General features: G+C 41.6%; 1 protein-coding gene across 3 annotated transcripts; it reads left to right on the top strand.

The window, feature by feature from the left end:
• The first annotated feature begins 715 nt into the window (after positions 1–715).
• Positions 716–8,545, top strand: CCDC126 (coiled-coil domain containing 126). Of its 3 annotated transcripts, none has more exons than XM_034760636.1 (4): positions 716–789; positions 4,521–4,661; positions 5,261–5,656; positions 7,852–8,545. In XM_034760636.1, the coding sequence occupies exons 3-4, from the start codon at positions 5,419–5,421 to the stop codon at positions 8,034–8,036; spliced, it is 423 nt and encodes a 140-aa protein (XP_034616527.1). In that variant the 5' UTR covers positions 716–789; positions 4,521–4,661; positions 5,261–5,418; the 3' UTR covers positions 8,037–8,545. The 3 variants fall into 3 exon arrangements, with proteins under 3 accessions (XP_034616527.1, XP_034616528.1, XP_034616529.1); XM_034760637.1 differs by having other exon boundaries at positions 754–842; XM_034760638.1 differs by lacking the exon at positions 716–789 and adding an exon at positions 923–1,022.
• The last annotated feature ends 11,407 nt before the right edge of the window (positions 8,546–19,952 follow it).

The raw sequence follows: 19,952 nt of genomic DNA on the forward strand, positions 1-19,952 counted from the left end.
GGCAGGGTCTAGTGATGCAGTGCAAGTGGAGCAGGCCGGGACCCCTTCTGAGCATGGGCCTGGCTCCATGGAGCCACTGGTGCCATTGTAAACCTGCCAGCACCCCACAGACAGCTAAGTTCGCCCAGCACCAACATCAGAGCCACGGAAGCACACACCCAAGGACTATACAACTTAGGTGGTAACGTACGTGGACCAGTTTGTTGGGTACACATTGCCTGAGACTAACAGGGCATGGGGGAGTTTAACTCTGCTGAGCTAATGTTTCAGGTTAGCCCCCGCTCAGGAATCAGTGGAAAGTGCTTGTCACGCCCCTGAAGGTAAGACACGTTGTTTTCAATATGAAAGCTAAAACGCCACGCTGCGCGAGGCTGCGACCTAGACACCCGGCCGAGCCGGGCTGGCTGCTTGGCACCTCCTGAGCGGCACAGAACAAACGCACCCTGGCCTGTGCGCACACACAACCACAGATGGCAGAAGCGCACGGAGACCCAGCAAACGCTGCGGCGGCGGCTCCTGTGCTGCGGCAGGACTTATTACTAGGCGATGATAGTAGCGATCCGGGCACCAACCCACGCGCGCGCCCTGCAGCAAGACATGGGGGCTTCTTTAGCCCGCGGCCCTTCTCTGGCTCGCGCGCGGAAGAGAACGGGAATCGCGCATGCGCTTGGCTTGGCGAAGGCTGCGGGATCCGTTTCCCGGCATTCGTTGGGGCGGAAGGGCTCGGGGGGCGGGGCTGTGGGATGAGCGGAAGCGGATTGGGGAGCCGGTGTTGTGCCTGTCAGCCAGGTAGGGAAGAGGCGAGAGCGCCGCCGCCGCCGGGGGAGCCCGAGCCTTTGTTGGTAGGGGCGGCCCCGGGGGGCGTGAGGGGGGGAAGGGCGGCTTCGTGGCCCGGGGCGTGGGGGACAGGGCCGGCCCCGTTCCCCGGGGGGGTGTTTGAGAGGGGGCTGGGATGGGGCGTAGCAGGGCCGGCCCCGTTCCCCGGGGTGTCTGCGAGTGCTAGAGCGGGACAGGATCGAGAGGTGAGAGCAGGACCGCCCTGTGCTGGGAGTCGGGGCTATGATGCGATACGGGGGCTTAGGGAATTGGTCACTGTGTGAGTTCTGTGAACTGGGACAGGTATAAGTGTGAGTTTGAGATGCGTATGGGGTGGGGTTTGTTATACTAGGTGTTGGGGTGGTCGTAGTTGTTGAGTAAAGTGAGATTATTACTTCATTATCAGCATCTTATTTTGATTCTTCTCTATAGATGTCTCCCTGGTCCAGGTCATGCTTTTTTCTCTCCTCCTTCCTCCCCTCCCTGTTCCTGCCCAGCCTATCTGTACATGCAGTGATCTGCTTTTGTTCTGCTGCAGCAGTTCCTGGTACTGGTCTGTATGAGCACTTGGATTCTGATGGCAGGAGCAATCCCTTTCCCCCCTCTTAAATCCCTGTTGTTAATACCAATGTAATGTTCCCTGTGTAAGGGGTTGTTGTAAATCTCTCTTACCAATGCCTCTGTGCAGTGTTCCATGGGAGCTAGCTGCCGTGACTCAGCCTTATTCTAGCATGGATCACCTCTTTGCACATCTGTGCTGCATTGACCCTGAGTTGTCCTGGTGTGAGTCGGGGTTTTACTATGCGCATTAATAATGTATACTTTCCTAAATTGTCCTCTTAGGGGCCACAAGATCTGATGATTATCAATTTTAGATATACATAGAGCCCTTGTTATCATAGTATCTGAGAATATCACAATCTTTAAATGTATTTATCGTCACAAACCTCAGTGAGGTAAGGAAGTGCTATCACTCTTCTGTGGCTAAGTCCAAATATAACAATAAGTTATATAAACTATTATTTATATTGAATTGTTTTGGGGAGAACAAGGGATGTATTGAGGGAATGATGCATCAAATAGTTAAGTCTTCTCTTACTACCCAAATCTAGAATTTACTCAGGGCGCATAGATTGGTGCTTCCTTAAAAGTATTTTTGTGTTGTTTCCTTCTGCATTTGCTATAGAATCACAATTTTTACCCCATATAATTCCTAAATGTTGAGAACTGTACTATGGCTGCTATGACTCTGAAAAACTAATGTGTTTGCTGTACTGTAAGGACCCAATCTAACTTTCATAGGGTCCAAGAATATCACTTACCAGAAAATCAAAGCAATGAGTCTTCTGTTACTGCTTAGTATGCTATTCCACAGCCTACTATACCACACTGTCGTCTGTCTGTCTTTATGGTATGTAAACTGGTATCTCATCTTGGTGCCATGAGCGTGTGGGTTTTGGTTTGTAGGTAGGACATGGAAAATTACCACTACTCTTGTCCCATTTTGACCCTCAGGATGTGATTCCCCTGTGTACACAGCCCATTGGCCTCGTGCCTTCTTATTTCTTGCATTGTGTATTCATGTCTAATTTGTTAATTTATTTTAGTTATTTTACAGCTCCTGAGAATTATGCAATGTTTTTGAGTTCTCTGGTCTAGTAAACAGGGATATTCCCCAAAACCTTAATAGATAAGTGCATTTAAACTGCATTCTTATTGTTGGGCCCTTGTGTTCCCTTTCCTCAAAGAAAACTCATCCTATCTTCTAACTGGTTGGTGATTCAATGGGAGACTGTGGTCTTCCTTCTGAGTCAATTCTGATCAAATGGTTCAGTAAGGTATTGAAGGTCACTCTGCTACTAGAAGTGACATATTTCACTGAAGAGAGATACTGAGGTCATGATCACTTATATTAAAAATCTCATAACACTTTTCACAAGATTTAGGGGTGTTAATCCTTGTATCCCGTCTAAGTTTTAACTTGAGTCGTTGTATATTGTCTACTGTAATTGCTATCGGTCTGGTCTACAATATCTGAAGACTAATGGGTGCTGGAGATAGTCAGCAAAGGGTTTACAATAGAATTTATCAGGGCTTCTTGGGGTTTAATAGTTAGCTGGTGATGCTGAACAAAATTAACCTTGGTCTAAACTGACTGCTAAAATATGTTCAGCATTGTGTAAGTTAGCATGGACAACCCTGTTCAGATATGGGTGAAATCTAACAGTGTGGTGTAGGCCGTATCTTTTCATTTGGATGTGAAGAGGAGTCTTCACTTCCTCTTCTAAACTTTCTCCTTAGAACTATTCACTGTTAAACAGCTGCTATATTCCATCCAAATGTAGAGGAAGTGATTCTTCATAAATATTATGTATGAGGACTTTGGGATCTTTTGAGATTAATACTGCTTTGTAAATGTAAGATGTGGTTATTAATTTAAGTCTAAAATAGTGCCAAATCATCTATTTAAGTTTTCAAATGTTTTGCCATTGAAACAATCTGTTTTGCCCTTATGGTCGGGGGGAAGAGGGCGGGCTTTATCTTGATTATATTCCTGAGCCTTGCATGTGTTACGAACAACAAAATACTTTGTCACTCAAACCACTGTGGTCCCCATATTTAGCTACTTTACATTTGGTGATCCTGGCTTTACTAAGATAAATTGACTAGTTCACCTAGTCAAGCTAGCAAGGCTAATCCCAGAGGAATCGAAAGCACTGTCTTTAATGCCTACTGTGTGATTTAAAAAAATAAAATAAAATAAAATAAATCTTCTATTGGGTCAGTATGCTGTGTCAGAAGTAAAACACATTAGAAAGAGAAATTTTAACTACTTGTACACTTTAAAGGATTCTAAATTAACTTTGTTAACTCAAGAAAGGTACCTGGACATTGCTCTGGGCAGCCCAATGAAGACCTTGACTCAAGGTGCAGCTATGGTCCAGAAAGCTAAGATGTTAGGATGCCTAAGGAACAGGATGGAGAATAATATGGAAAATATGATGCCATTATACGAAATATTATATGATGCTATTATACGAAAATACAATGCTGAAGCCTCACCTAGAATATTATGTGCAGTACTGGTTACCTAATCTCAAATGGGATATTGCAGAATTGGAACAGGTCCAGAGAAGGATAACACATGATTAGAGGCATGAGGAAAAACTCATTTAAAGAGAGACTAAAAAGATTGGGTTTGTTTACGTTAGAAAGGAGACAAGTAAGAGGGGATATGATAAAAATATGTCAAAGGTAGATCCAGAGTTTCTGTTCTCCCTGTCATGACACAAAACAAGGGGATGTTTTAATGAAATGAAAAGATGGAAGATGCAAAACTTATAGAAGGAAATATTTTTTTCACACATTATTGAGCTGTGGAAGTCATTGCCAGAGGATACTGTAGAGGCCAAATACTTAGTAAGATTGTAAACAAGGATTTTAAGAGGCAAAGTAGCTGCTTAAAAGAGGAAATCTTTGCCTGCCTTTCAAACAGAAGAAGTGACTTCATGTATGTGAAATTTGTGTTTGTATGTATGCTAAGCCACGGTATCCCCGGTTCCAATCATTATTTTAGTAATTTTGGGTTTTCAGACATAGTTGCTTACAATTAGGCACTGCTCAGCTTGAGGCTCCTCCTTGAAAATGTTGTTCTTAACATAATATGCAGAACTTTATTTGAATAAACTTTGCTTGACATGCAGAGCTCTCTTTGAAGATACATGGCTGGTACTACTCCATACCCTCAGAAGCTGGATATTTGGTTTATAAGTACTGATATGTTCCTGCTGATCACTTCCCACCTGAAGTCCTAATCTGTAGTGGCATCAAAATTGGTTGCTACGGTAAGGATTATATAACTAATGGATAATTATTAGCCAAAGTGCTATAAGGAGGTATAACTTCATTATTTTTTATTAAGACACTGACAATGTGTTTGATGCTGTACAAAAGCAAATGAGGCCCTTGCCCAAGAAACTTAGTCTAAATAAATTTCATGTTTGAGTTTCACCATAGCCTTGTGACTTTCAGTGAGGAATAAGCAACAGCTGCAGATGAATTTGCAAGGACTTTTTTTGTGAAAATATGGCATTATAAACAACAGCCCAAAAATATTGCTTACAAACTGAATAGTTTCTAAAGGGAAGAGTTTTTTACAGGTTTCTATTAGATGACACTTGCTTCTTGAGATTGAACCTAAATGCACTTAAAAAAGTTAATTACAATTACGGTAATTTAAAACTGAAGCAATGATGGTTGTATTGAAGCTTTGACTTTTAGCAAAAAAGCTAAAAGACAAAGCTGTAGAAGTAGGTGAGGTGAACGGGTATGTTTCCGCAAAGAATTTCTAGAATATCTAATATTACTGACCTTGAAAACTGTTTTTTGTTCCTTTTCCTGGTGAATGAGCATTTTGACTAATCTTGTAATACTTCAAATTTAGGAATCAAGTGACATGGAGAAAATGTGTTTAAGATGGTCCATCCAGAAGATTTGTTACTTTGTGAAGATCTTGCTTTTGACTAATATGTAAATACCATGACAACTTCAAATTGAATTATTTTTCTTGAAATCGAGACTCATCTGTTGCCTTCATCAGAAATGTTTTTAACATTTTCAAGAAAAAACATGTCCCAGAAACTGAGTTTGTTGTTGCTGGTGTTTGGATTTATTTGGGGCTTGATGTTGCTGCGCTATACTTTTCAGCATCCAAGGCACCAAAGCAGTGCTGAATTGCGGGAACAGATACTAGACTTAAGTAAAAGATATGTGAAAGCCCTGGCAGAAGAAAATAAGAACATAATGAACGGTGGTAATGGAGCCTCAATGGCAGGATATGGTAAGATTAAATAAACCTGGCTACACAAACCTTTTTGTTCTAAACTGCCTTTGGTACAACTTTTAAATCTTATTTTAAATGGTACACGGAACTCTTCAAAATATTTTTTTAATGTGCTGACTATGTGTTTGCTCATTGATGGGGCTTAATTTTAAGGCATAACTTTTAACACTTGTTCTTTAAACATAGTTGTATGTATTATAGTAATTTGACTGTCAGCATAAATGTTAGGTTGCCTTGTTTCTCCACCAATTGCGAATAGAGCTCTGGGGGGTTTTCTCCACAGTAACATGAAGGAGTACATTCATAATGTAGGAATTAAATGTAAAATTAAAACACTTCACTACCCAAACACTGTCACTTTGTGTGTTATTTCTACCTTTTTTATTGCTTTTATATCTTTTTTTTCCTTTAATTTTCTTCTCTTCCACTATTAACAAACAATGAGAAGCAATCGTGATGGTAAAATTGGAGAGGTGGGGGCATGATTATGTATTTAGCAGAAGGCAGTAGAGTGCTCCAAATCTCGAGCCTCCATTGTGTTTGCATCACCATATTCCCCTCTGACTTGACACCACTGTGCCCTGTTACTTGTGCACCTGCTATATGTCTATAGCCCATGCTCATCTAGAATGCAAGAGAGATCTGTGTGTGGTTTAGTTATTATCTATTTAATCTAAACATTGAAAATTTCTCACTTCAAAAACATAATACTTTAAACTCTGCAACCCCAGTCTTATGATTTGTCTAGGTGTCCTAAGCTGCCATTTGACAAATACAATCTACTTAAATGTCCTACACTATTCTCCAGGGTTTCATTCAGACTTAAATTTCTGAGAACTAGATAAAATAAACTCATTGCTTGCTTGTATTATGTCATGCAAAACAAAAAACTTCTGTGATAACATAGGTAATATAGACTTAAACAGGAATTAGTTTTCAGAGAAAGAGCTAAATTAAGATTTTACATAGAGAGAGACTCATTACTATACTTACTGCCCCTTCTTAGAAGGAATTCTAGTTGAGGGTAAATCTCTCTTTCAGTGTGTAGGTCAGGTCCAGTATTTTAGGGTGTCAAAATCTTTAACTCAACAAGACCTTTAAAGGGGGGGGGAAGTACATCTATAACTGGATCTATATACCTTGGTTCTGTGCAAAGGAACTTATTTGAAACATATTTAGAACAATAAAATTCATTAGTTTGTTCACTGATGCAGACTCACCATCAAAGGTTTGGTTTGAGAGAATAAGATAAATCCAAATAATGAAGAATTTTGAAAAACTAAGTGTCAAATAATTTGGTCAGGCCAGATGGCTCTCAAATTGTGAGGAAATGAACTAATTAATTCTGAAAGAATACATACAGCAAAGTGTTGAGGTTTTTGTTGAATTAATGTTGATTACTGCATTGTTTGTTTAGTAGTCTTGCCTATTGGTGTTCTTCCTTCCCACACCTTGATTAACTGTTTTATAATATCAGTAGGGTCTTCTTCCACCCTGCTTCTTTTTCTCGATATATAGATAAGTTAATGTAAAAAAAATCATAAAGTTGCCTAAGTAAATCTTTACATCCAAGAATTTTAACATAGGAAAGAAACTGTATCCCTTTTTTCTGCTTTAAGAATTACATTGTGTATTACAATAATGCTTTACCTTGTCCTTGTGGCAGACAGCAAGTTCTGAACTTGTAGAATAATTGGAAAGGAACTGTAAAAGGAAACAATTAAGATCTATCTTATCTAGGGTGGAAAAACATAAGTGCTTTCTAATGCTGCCCAGTGCCAGAAGCTGTTATACAGGTTAAATTTATTTCCTCTCTACTGCTGCTGTGGATTAAAGTCCAAACTATTACCCTTAAATAGTCACTTATCTTTTAAAAAATAAAATGGGGGAAGAAGAGGAGACTAATGTTATTTTATATTCTGTGATTCAGTGGGCCAATTCTCAGTTTGCTATTGTGGTAGTATCTTCTAGTATGCAAAAAATAAGAAATAGTACTTTAAATATATGGACATCTAGCATCCATATGTAGAAGACTCTACCTTTTCTCTGTCCTCTCCAAACAAATCCAGGAAAAAAGAAAAGCAACCTTTGAAGACATAAATTAGATGTCCAAATCCACAAATTTCTCTCACACTGCTGATAATATAAATGAACAGTATTCAATACTACTTTCTTTGTTTTGTCTTCTTCAGCTGATCTCAAAAGAACAATTGCTGTTCTTCTGGATGACATCTTACAACGTCTGGTGAAATTGGAAAACAAAGTTGACTACATTGTTGTGAATGGCTCAGCAACAAATACCACCAATGGAACCAGTGGTAATCTGGTGCCAGTAACTACAAGTAAACGTGTAAATGCAGCAAGCAATATTAGATAACATACAAGATCACCTTATGTTACTTTATCTATCATAGATTCGATTTGATTCAAGAAAAGCTTTTTACCTCTGGCTAGGCAAAGCAATAGTTGACACTAACATATCGTACGCTGTTCTGCTATAGAATGTGCTGGGTACATGCAGTCCCAACTTCTGTACATAAGGTTCTCAAAGGATTAATTCGTTGCTTTCAGACAGTTCTGTTAAAGCAGTGCTGTACAATATTGTATTTAAAGATATTCTGGTAACATGGTTGGTGTAGTATGCCAAATGGGTGATACTTTGTAATGTTTAAAGTTAAACTAAAATGAAAAAATATATATTCACTTCTAAAATATATTTATTTAAATAAAAATTTAACATATCTTTTTGGATAGATTGATTATATAGCTTAATCATTTTTTGTGTGATCTGTTTTAAACAGGTAACTAAGGATAATGTAATGTTAGAAGATGTATATTATTTACAGTACAGTATTTTGTTACTTATTAATTTGCTAGTGATATGTTGAAGATGTTTTAAAAATTGCAACCCAAAGAATGTCTTTATTTGCACTACCTGCTAGAATAGCTAGAGAGAATTGATTGTATATTAAAAAAAATCAATTATAATGAAAATCTTGGGTAGCAACACTGTCCAGATATCTTTGCTCCAGAAATAGATCAGTTAGATTATCAAAGGCAAAACAATCTCTGATATCATGCATAGCTATTTCATAGAAAGATATTTGTGTGTGTATTTTGTAACTTCAGATAAGTTATTTAAGAGATGGAAGTCAGTTTTCAGATATGTGAATATTTTTATTCATTGCTGTTTCTTTTTAATATTTTAGTATCTTGTAGTGTGTGACAAATATAGCACATTATCTCCTTAAGTTACTTTTTTAAATAGGAGGGAGTAGGTAAATTAAGTTGAAGGGAAGCAGTGCATCTTGGAATATATACTAAAGAGATGCATGTGCTAATGGTGTTTTATGAGGGACGTAGGTGGAAGCTAAGGTTACATTGCCTTATATCCACATTAGCCTTACAGCAATGAAAATTGCAGTGAGGGTGCACTATATTCCAAAATGTGCTTTCTGCATCATAAATGCTAAAATGAAAGTGCCATTCAGCCCTATGTTTTTTAAAAGCTATATTGAGTGGTGGTTGTGGGGTTTTTTTTGTTTGTTTTTGGTTTTTTTTTTTTTTTTTTTAGAATTATGTTCAGTAATTTTTGCTTGAAATATGCTGTGTAATAGCTTTTTAATATTTTATTTAAAAAAATGGAATAAGACCAGAAGTGCTGGATGACATATGGTCTCAAGGTTTTCTGCTTTTCTCCCTGATGATAGTCTGGACTGGTCTAGAGGAAAGTAGAATATATAAATAAAACTTGAGTTAGTGTCCAACTTTTTTTATTTTGTGTTTGACATACTGAGTGTAAACTTTTTTTTTCTTCCAGGAAGAAAGAAAATAAAATTTTATTTGTATTTGTGAAAGGTGTTTTTTTTTTTTTTTTTTTTTTTTTTTATTAAATGATTCGCCTTTTCCTATTTTCTACACATACTCTCCGTGTACCTTGATACTTTAAACTATTGATCTTTGTAACTTATCACTAATCATAAAGTCTGCTATTTATCTCAGAGGCTGTATAAGTAGAAGCCATTAGCACTTGGTTTTGGAACCCCAATATTTCTCAAAAACTTTGCCTAGATTGGAGGGGAGAGAAGAAACTATGACTGCAATAGTTTTGGAGGGGGGAAGCTTTCAAAGGCATAGAAGACAGATAGACACGTAACTCCTGTTGATGCATTTGAAAAATCTCTGACTAATCTGAAGGCACCCTATTTTTCTGGATACTGGTTGATTTCACCAGGCAAGTTTTAATAATATTTAGTAATGCATATATAAACTGGTGATTGATTGCTCCTCTTGAAGAGCATGAAGTCCAAAAGAAAATTGTCAAAGACTACTAGACATGAGTGGTGAAAGTTTCAAAAGCAGGCAGATGGATCTCTTAGAACATAAAAACGGGTCAGAGCAAAGGTCCATTTAGCCCAGTATCCTGTCTTCCACTAGTGGCCAATGCCAGGTGCTCCAGAGGGAATGAAAAGAACAGGTAACCATCAAGTGATCCATCCTCTGTTGCCCATTGCCAGCTTCTGGCAAACAGAGGCTAGGGACACCATCCTTGCCCATCCCGGCTAATAGCCATTGATGGATCTATCCTCCATGAATTTATCTAGACCTTTTTGAACTCTGTTATAGTCTTGGCCTTCACAATATCCTCTGGCAAGGAGTTCCACAGGCTGACTGTGTGTTGTGTGAAAAAATACTTCCTTTTGTTAGTTTTTAACCTGCTGCCTATTAATTTCATTTGGTGGTGCCTAGTTCTTGTGTTATGAAAAGGAGTAAAGAACACTTCCTTATTTACTTTCTCCACACCAGTCATGATTTTATAGACCTCTATCATATCTTAGTCGTCTCTTTTCCAACCTGAAAAGTCCCAATCTTATTAATCTCTCCTCATACGGAGGCCGTTCCATACCCCTAATAATTTTTGTTGCCCTTTTCTGAACCTTTTCCAATTCCAATACATCTTTTTTGAGGTGGGGTAACTACATCTGCATGCAGTATTCAAGATGTGGGCGTATTTATACTGAGGCACTATGATAATTTCTGTCTTTTATTATCTATCCCTTTCTTAATGATTCCCAACATTCTGTTAGCTTTTTTGACTGCCACTGCACATTGAGTGGATGTTTTCAGAGAACTATACACAATGATTCTAAGATTTCTTTCTTGAGTGGTAACAGCTAATTTAGATCACATCATTCTATATGTATAGTTGGGATTATGTTTTCCAATGTGCATTATTCTCATTTATTAACATTGAATTTCATCTGCCATTTTGTTGCCCAGTCACCCAGCTTTGAGAGATCCTTTTGTAGCTCTCCACAGTCTGCCTGGGACTTAACTATCTTGAGTAGTTTTGTATAATCTGCAAATTTTGCCACCTCACTGTTTACCCTTTTTCCAGATCATTTAATAATACGTTAAATAGGACTGGGCCTGTATTGCCCCTGGGTACACCACTATTCACTGCTCTTCATTCTGAAAACTGACCATTTATTCCTACTCTTTGTTTCCTATTTTTTAACCTTATCAATCCATTGCTTAAGAGCCTTTGGTGAGGGACTTTGTCAAAGGTTTTCTGAAAATCTAAATACACTATATCCACTGGATCCCCCTTGTCAACATGCTTGTTGACCCCCTCAAATAATTCTATTAGATTGGTGAGACATGATTTCCCTTTACAAAAAACATGTTGGCTATTCCTCAACAAATTATGTTCATATATGTCTGACAATTTTGTTCTTTACTATAGTTTCAACCAGTTTGCCCAGTAGTGAAGTCAGGCTTACTGGCCTGTAATTGCTGGGATCACCTCTGGAGCCCTTTTTAAAAATTGGCGTCACGTTAGCTATCCTCCAGTCCTTTGGTACAGACGATAGTTAGTAGTCCTGCAATTTCACATTTGATTTCTTTCAGAATCCTTGGGTGAATACCATCTGGTCCTGGTAACTTGTTACTGTTTAGTTTATCAATTTGTTCCAAAACCTCCTCTAATGACAGCTGAGTCTGGGACAGTTCCTCAGATTTATATATCTCCTCAATATATGTTCCATTCTATATGCATCCGAAGAAGTGGACTGTAGTCCACGAAAGCTTATGCTCTAATAAATTTGTTAGTCTCTAAGGTGCCACAAGTACTCCTGTTCTTCTTTTTCCTCAGATTTGGCACCTAAAAAGAATGGTTCAGGTTTGAGAATCTCCCTCACATCCTGAGCCGTGAAGACCGATGCACAGAATTTGTTTAGTTTCTCCACAATGGCCTTATCCTCCTTGAGTGCTCCTTTATCATCTCGATGGTTCAGTGGCCCACTGGTTGTTTAGCAGGCTTCCTGCTTCTGATGTACTTAAAAAAAAAAAAATATTTTGCTATTACTTTTGAGTCTTTGGCTAGCTGTTCTTCAAATTCTTTTCTGGCCTTCCTAATTATATTTTGACATTTCATTTGCTAGAGTTTATGCTCATTTCTGTTTTCCTCACTAGGATTTAACTTCCACTTTTTGCCTCTCACTGCTTCTTTTACTTTATTGTTTAGCTACGGTGGCTCTATTTTGGTTCTCTTACAAGGTTTTCTAGTTTGGGGTATACATTTAAGTTGAGCTTCTATTAAGGTGTCTTTAAAAAGTTTGCATGCAGCTTGCAGGGATTTTACTTTTGGCGCTGTACCTTTTAATTTCTGTTTAACTAACCTCCTCATCAGGGCCGGCTCTAGGCACCAACGCTCCAAGCATGTGCTTGGGGCGGCACTTTCCAAGGGGCGGCACTCCCCCCCCACCCCACCCCTTTTTTTTCTTTTTTGCTTGGGATGGCAAAAAGCCGGGAGCCCTGCCGCTGAGGAGCCAGAGCATCATCCCCTGGAGCCGGGCCCAGACTGCGGCGGCAAGAGGGGCTCCCGGAGTGTGTGAGGAGCCGGGGAGGGAGGGAAGTGGGGCCCGGGATGCAGGGAGGGAGGAGGGGTCCTGCTGCTGCCACCACTGCTGCTTTGAGTCTCCCCAGGACGGCATGGCATTTCCCCGCCCGAGTGGGGTGGGCTGGGCAGGGCACCGCCGGGCTGGGCACGGGGTGCAGATCCCGGCTTGTGTGCTGATGGGGCAAGTGGCTGGGCAGCCCGAGCTGCCCCCGACCCAGCCCGCTGTGCACCTCCCCCACCTCAGCCTTGCACTGCTTGACCCAGGCCCCCACAGCGCCAGGGGCGGGGAGAGGCAGAGCCCGGCTCCGCGTGGGGCAGCGGGGGATACTGCCCCGCCAGGGGACCCCTGCGGCTCGAGCACCTGGGGGTCAGTGTCCGTCCTCTCGGCTCTGCCTGCACGGGGCTGGGGAAGCAGCTGTCAGCGCCTGCCGTTCGCAGCCTCTTTACTTGTACTTCCCCCCCCATTGCTCCTTCACCGCACCCCTTCCCCTCGTACTCTCCCTTCACCTGCACCTCTCCCCTTGTACCCTCCCCCAGCCCTCTCCTCCCGCACCTCTCCCTTCCCCTACACCTCTTCTCCCGCAACCCTCCTGATACCCCCTCTCCTCCTCCGCGAGTACATCACACCCCACTTCTCTGCTAGTGTAGAGCCCCCAAGGACCCCCACACCCGCTCCTCTGCTTGGCCTCCAAAGCCTGTACATGGTCTCTAAGGGTTAGGAGTTCCTTTCACACAATGCATACATATGCCACCTACCCATAGGGCAGGTAATCATACATGCTGCATTGGGTGCAATAAACTGGGTAGCCCCCACTCTGTTGATGGACTTCTGCCTGCATTCTCTTTTTACTCCTGTAGCTGGTTCCTTTGTTATTGTTTTGTTTTTATCAGGTGATGTTTTTAGCTTAAGTTTAAAGAAGTTTACGGAATGTTAAGTGTATGTAGCCCCCTCACGATCCCCCTGTAAACTCCCTCGCAAAACTCCCCTGTTAACTGCTCCTGTTCACTAGATCCTCTGGTCACTTAGGAGCAGGCTTTTTAAAGCCCTGGTCTTCCTGAGTAGCCCTGCCCTCTGGTTAAGGGTTGATGGGTGCTAAAGGGCTTAGGGATCAAAGCCTTGTTAAGAAGCTCTCAACCTTGCCTAGCAGACCGCTAGGCTCAGCACCCATACAGTCAGCACACGGTCCCCTGAACAAACAGACCACACGGTATGTTTCAGTCCAGCAGCAAGCACACCACAACAACCACAAACACAGACAAAACAGATAACAAACTTACCCCAAGGGTCATGTAAGCATGTCTCCTTCACCTGGAGCAGTCCCTCGCAAAACTCTCCTGTTCGCTAGCTCTTTGCCCAGGCACTGTGGATAAGCGATTTTGATGACTGATGAGCTTGTGTAGATGTGTGCAATCATACAACTATTACAAAGCAGTTCTGTAGTTTTGTAGTAAACAGTTGCACTATCTTTCAGCTTTGTGTAATACACATACTTACTGGATATAGCTTATAAAAATACTAAATATTTAAGGAGAACTTGTAGATAATTATATAACAAATATTAAATTACTTCTGTGGATGGAACAGATGTCTCACTACTGTTTTAACAATACAGTGTTATACTTCTAATTTCAGGTTATGTCAGAAACCACAAAAGAATTGGCTGTTTCAAACTGGTACAACACAGAATTTATTTGTAAATAATTTTTTTAGCTGGTAACTACTCTGAAACCAACTGATTTTTTTTTTTTTTAATTTTACTGTGGTTTTTCTAATGGACCTGAATTTTCTCAATCACAATGTTTCATGCCCCTTTGGGGCATAAAGTAATTCACGTGTTCTTGCACTTCAATGATTGGCTAACTTGGGCAGGGAAAGCTAGGGAGGTCAACACCTAAAATAAAGGTCATAACTTGCTAGATAAGAATAGATGAGGGAGGGAAAAGTAGTCTTGGCAACTGCTACCTGAACGGCTACAAGCACCTGGGAATCCAACACAATCCCCAATATGTTCCAGACCTGATTACTATAGCAAGCACACATGTCCAATCAAGGCAACTGAAAGAATCTCTTATTTTTCTCAGTTGCCTTCTCCAATCTCTGAATTACTTCAGTTTTATCCTGTTTGAGTCCAAGCCTGCTAGCTCCTAAGCTCCAATCTCAGCAAGCCCATGAGTCAATTGCTCAATTGTATTGTCTCATCTGAAATGGAGACTTTAACAAACTGCAGCCCCAATGCAACCACTTCTAACAGCTTTATGTTGGTGTGCATACAGTACCTAGCACAATGGAGTCCTGACCAAAAGTTGGGGCCTCTAGCTGTTGTTGTAATCCAAATAATATATATTGAACAGGAGCAGTGGCAGAGCCTTGAACAGCTTCATATTAGAGAATCATTGGAGCATATAAAATGCCCTCCCCCACAAAAAAAACCCTCTGGGATCTGTCATGAAGAATCCCACCCATTGCTACTAGGTCACAGATGTGTGCAGATCTAGTTTTATTTTTTTTAATAAACACAGGGATGTAGACCTACAAGTAAAGCTGGCAGAACATCAGTCTCCTGGGCATCCACTCATGTGCTTTAGCACAACATTCTCCCTCTTTAACTGGCTCATTATTTCTTGGGTACAATCTTCTTCTTTCTAAAGCTGTTATTTGTTTGCCAGAATCTTTCTGTAAGGCTAGGTTAAAATATATTATACATATATAAAAATAGGGAAAAATATATTAGTTCACCCTGAGAGTACTTGCTAATGGAGAAAAGTATGATTTTTTTTTTAAATACACGAGAGGCTTAAATTCTATTGCATAACCAAAACCCCCCAAAACTATCAGAATACTCCATTCTACAATATGGAAATGAACTGAATAAATGAGGTCATTAATACATGAAGTCATTTCAACCGCTTTTTAAATAATCAGATATGACCTTAGTGCAGTTTTCAGTCTGTATCTTTAGGTGCCTAAATACCTTTGAAAAATCTGGCCCTGTGTTCTTCATCAGTCTCATCCTCTTCCTCCTGGTTTGTATTCATAGATCAGAAGAGGAAAATAAGCTTTTCTGCTTTATCATCTCCCAATCGGTTTCTCATCTTTGAACTAGTTCAAATTAAGAAAATATTCTTTCTGAACCTACTAGCTAAATTGAAACTAAAAGCTTTGGGCAAGAGCTTTTCTACACAACAGAACCGAGAAAGTACTTACATTTGCAAAAATGTAAATACCATAATTTGCTTCATTGTACAGACTGAAAATATAGGTACTTAATGTAGTACATGATACTGTGACATTTATAAAACTTGAGTTGATCTCAAAAGTTAAGCATGTTTTCTCCCTGACCTATGCAGAAAGGCTAAAAGAAATTGGGCTTGTTTAATCCTGAGAAAAGAGTGGGTGGGACCTGAAACTAGTCTTCAAATATGTTAAGGGCTGTTAGAAAGAGGATGTTCTCTATGTCCACTGAAGGGAGGACAAGAAATAATCTGCTTACTCTGCAACAAGGGAGATATAGGTTTAGATATTAGGAAAAACTTTCTAACTATCACAATAGCTAAGTACTGGAATAGGCTTCCAGAGTTCCAAGGGAGGTTGTAGAATTCCTGATGTGGGAAATTTTCAGAACATGTTGGGTTCTCAAAACATTTTTTTTTTTGGGTGGCTTCAGAATGTGGCCACCAACCCTTGCTGGTGGCAGCTCTAACAATTTTTCCAAGCCCAAGCCCTGCTGCCCCAGGCTGAAGCCCAGAGCCCACTGAGCGCACACATTGGCCCCACATGTCTGGAGAGGCATTGCCCAGAGCCCCCAGGAGGCTGCGTTGTGCAGGGTGCTGATCCCCTGCTGGTGGCAAACAACAAGGCAGCCAGGAGCAATAGCTGGGTGCTGCAGGGAGGGGCTGCTGCCTTGTGTGTCCCCCCCACATCTCTGCCCAGGAGGCTGTTGTGGCCACAGAAAAAATCTCTTGGTGCCCGCATTTGAGAAACGCCGGGATAGACAAACACCTGTCAGCAATGGTCTAGGTATACTTGGTTCTGCCTCAGCCCTGGGGCTGGACTTGATCTCTTGATGTCCTTTCCTGCCCTACATTTTTATGATTCTGTGAAGCAGGGGATGCTGACTATTGAAAAGACTACACACAAAGCAAGCACACCATAAAAAGTATTTTCCCCCTTGAAACTTGATTATAGTAATCTTAGGCTTATTTGTAAGTGCACTCAAAAATAAAATAACTTCACATAGAACTATGCAGTGTTGTAGCCATGGTGGTCCCAGGATATTAGAGAGACAACAGCCATAGGTATTAGGATGACTCCCCAGTATGCCAACCTCTTCATGGGCCACCTTAAAGAAGAATTTCTGGACAAATGCACCATGAAACCAATGAAATACCTGAGATACATCAATGATATTTTCAGCCTCTAGTCTGGACAGATGACCTAAACTCCCTCATAAATTTCCACCACAACTTCAGCCACCACCACCACCCATCTATTAAACTCTCTCTGGAACATTCCCACAACAGCATCAACTTCCTGGACACCATGATCAGCTTCAACAATGGAACCCTACAGACAATTATATACAAGAAATCCATGTATCACCACACCTACCTTCTTAGACCCGGTAACCACCCCAAACACACCAAGAAATCTGTTCTCTACAGACAGGGACAAACAAAACCACAAAATATGCTCCAAGGAGAAAGTCTGGGATATACACCTTAACACACTCAAAACCACCTTCACCAGACAAGGACACTCCAGCAGAGAAGTACATCGCATCATGGAATGGGCCACCCAAATACTCCAGAAGAACCTGCTTCGGCACAGAAATAAAACCACCTCCGACCATACACCCCTAGTTGTCACCTACCTCTCCACGCTGGAATCCATATGAGGCATATGAAGCCTGCCATCGCAAATCCACTGTGCCACTGACTGGGAGCCTCCCGAGGTAAGCCCTGTGCCCCAATCCCCGGACCCAGCCCTGAGCCCCCCCAAAATCCAAAGACCCTGTACCCCAAACCCCTCATCCCCAGACCCACCAGAGCCTGCACTCCCCAGCCCAGAGTCCTGACTCCCTCCCGCACCCTGAACCCCTCACTCCCAGCCCCACCCCACAGTCCTCACCCCAACCCTCTGCCCCATCCCTGAGCCCCTCCCACACACCAAACCCTTCATCCCCAGCTCTGTTGGGTTGCGGACATCAACAATTTTCTTCAACTGGGTTGCCAGAAAAAAAGTTTGAAAACCACTGTTTTACACAATAAATTTTCAAGAGGGTTGGTCCTTTTATTTGTGTGCAATATGTGGCTAAGCAGAACTCAACACAATCTTTTAACCCACCCCTAAGGCATATGTGGTCCTGGGTATGGATTTGGTTAACAGTGATGGATAGCATGATGTGCTGCTTCAGCATGGATGGGGGCCTAAAGGCTAACAAAATTGTAGTGTCGAGCTGGGACTAAGAGCTTGTCCTCTCTTCACATTGTGCCTCTTTATCTGTACCAGTATAAAGTGGTACAACACTCCCACCCCACAGTGTGAGGGTAGATATACTGGTATAAAGATGCTTATACTGATATAGCTACTTCTGTGCAGGAAGAGAATTGGAATGATTATTCCAGTAAAAGTCACCTTCATACCAATAACTGTGCCCACACTAAGGCCTGGTCTATACTACCCGCCTGAATCGGCGGGTAGAAATCGACCTCTCGGGGATCGATTTATCGCGTCCCGTTGGGACGCGACAATCGATCCCCGAATCGGCGCTCTAACTCCACCAGCGGAGGTGGTAGTAAGCGCCGCCGACAAAAAGCGGCAGAAGTCGATTTTGCCGCCGTCCTCACAACGGGGTAAGTCGGCTGTAATACGTCGAATTCAGCTACGCTATTCACGTAGCTGAATTTGCGTATCTTAAATCGACTCCCCGCTGTAGTGTAGATGTACCCTAAGGCTTTTCCGGCTATAATTATTTTGGTTAGGATGTGATTTCTTTTATCAGAATACTTATAACAGTAAAAGTCCTTGTGTGTGCACCATTAGGCCAAGCCTGCACTACAAACCTTTGTCAGCACAGTGATGTCAGTGTGATGAGGTAGGATCCCTGACCAGCATCGCTGCACTGGCAAAAGTCCCTAGTGTGGATTTAGGCCTTGTCTACACTACACAGTTTTGTCAACAAAAGTCAGCTTTCATTGACAAAATAGTGAAGGTGCACATACTGAAAGGCTCCTCCTACTGATGTAACTTCCCTGCTATGCCAGTATAATAAAATCACCTTGTTGCGCAGCATAGAGCTTTTTGCCAGGTGTTAGAGTGACGCAGCATCAGTGAAGACACTGCACTTGGGTATGTTGCCCTAATTCGTATATGCATTCCATCGATCACTCTGCCACAGTTAGAGGATCCCATAGCCTCAAAGCCATCAATTATTTCCTGCACATTACTGAGAGTCACAGTTCTTTGTAGCAGGATGCAATTAATGGCCTTGCATACTTGTATCAGATGCCACAGTGGACTTTCCAACCCCAAAATGATTCACAACTGACTGGTAGTAGTTTGGAGTTGCCAACTTTAACACAGCGATCACCACTTGCTTTTCCACAGTGAAGGCAGCTCTCATTCTGGTGTCTTTTGCCACAGTGCTTGGGCGAGCTCTGCACACTGTCCCAGGAAGATGGATTTGTGCATCCAAAAGTTCTGCCGCCACTGCTTGTCATCCCATACATGCATCATGATGCAATCCCTCCATTCAGTGCTTGTTTCCCTAGCCCAATACTTACAGTCCACTGTGGCAAGCTGCTCTGTGCATGTCAGGAGAAATCCTGAATTGTTTCTTTCCTTGGCACACAGCAGGGCAGGCACCGTAGATTCCTATTCAGATTCCCAGCTCATAAAATACTGTAGGATCGGCTGCACGGAGCAGCTGCATGGCGGACCATCGCTTTTGGGCTCGGCCCATTAAAATTCACTCCTGGCTCTCCTTCCTCTCCTGCCTATTTTATAATTTTCATTTATAGTCTCTTTCCACACCCTGTGTTCTTGTTTTTCAGCATCTGAGGATTGGAGCACCTCTCGGAAACATGTCCTCTTTGCTCCTTCTCGGTCACTTCCTTATCTGGCGGAGGCGCTCTGCCAGTGTATAGGAGGTTCCCCTGAAGGCCACATCTGCAGAAGCACAAGAAACAACAAGCAGAAGCATGACTGTTAGTGCACTAACTGCATCAAATCATTATAGTAAAATACATCTCTTTCTAACTGTTTCTTGGCAAGCACACAGCTTGGCGAATGCCCTAAACATGGTGAGTTTGGCCCGGGGACTGGGATGGGCTCAAGATGGGACAAAGGGTCTAGGTAATTTTTTTAAGGGGATCACTTCAAGCAACTAGGGT

The sequence above is a fragment of the Trachemys scripta genome, chromosome 2 (genome assembly GCF_013100865.1).
Source record: "Trachemys scripta elegans isolate TJP31775 chromosome 2, CAS_Tse_1.0, whole genome shotgun sequence".
Lineage (NCBI taxonomy): Eukaryota > Metazoa > Chordata > Testudines > Emydidae > Trachemys > Trachemys scripta.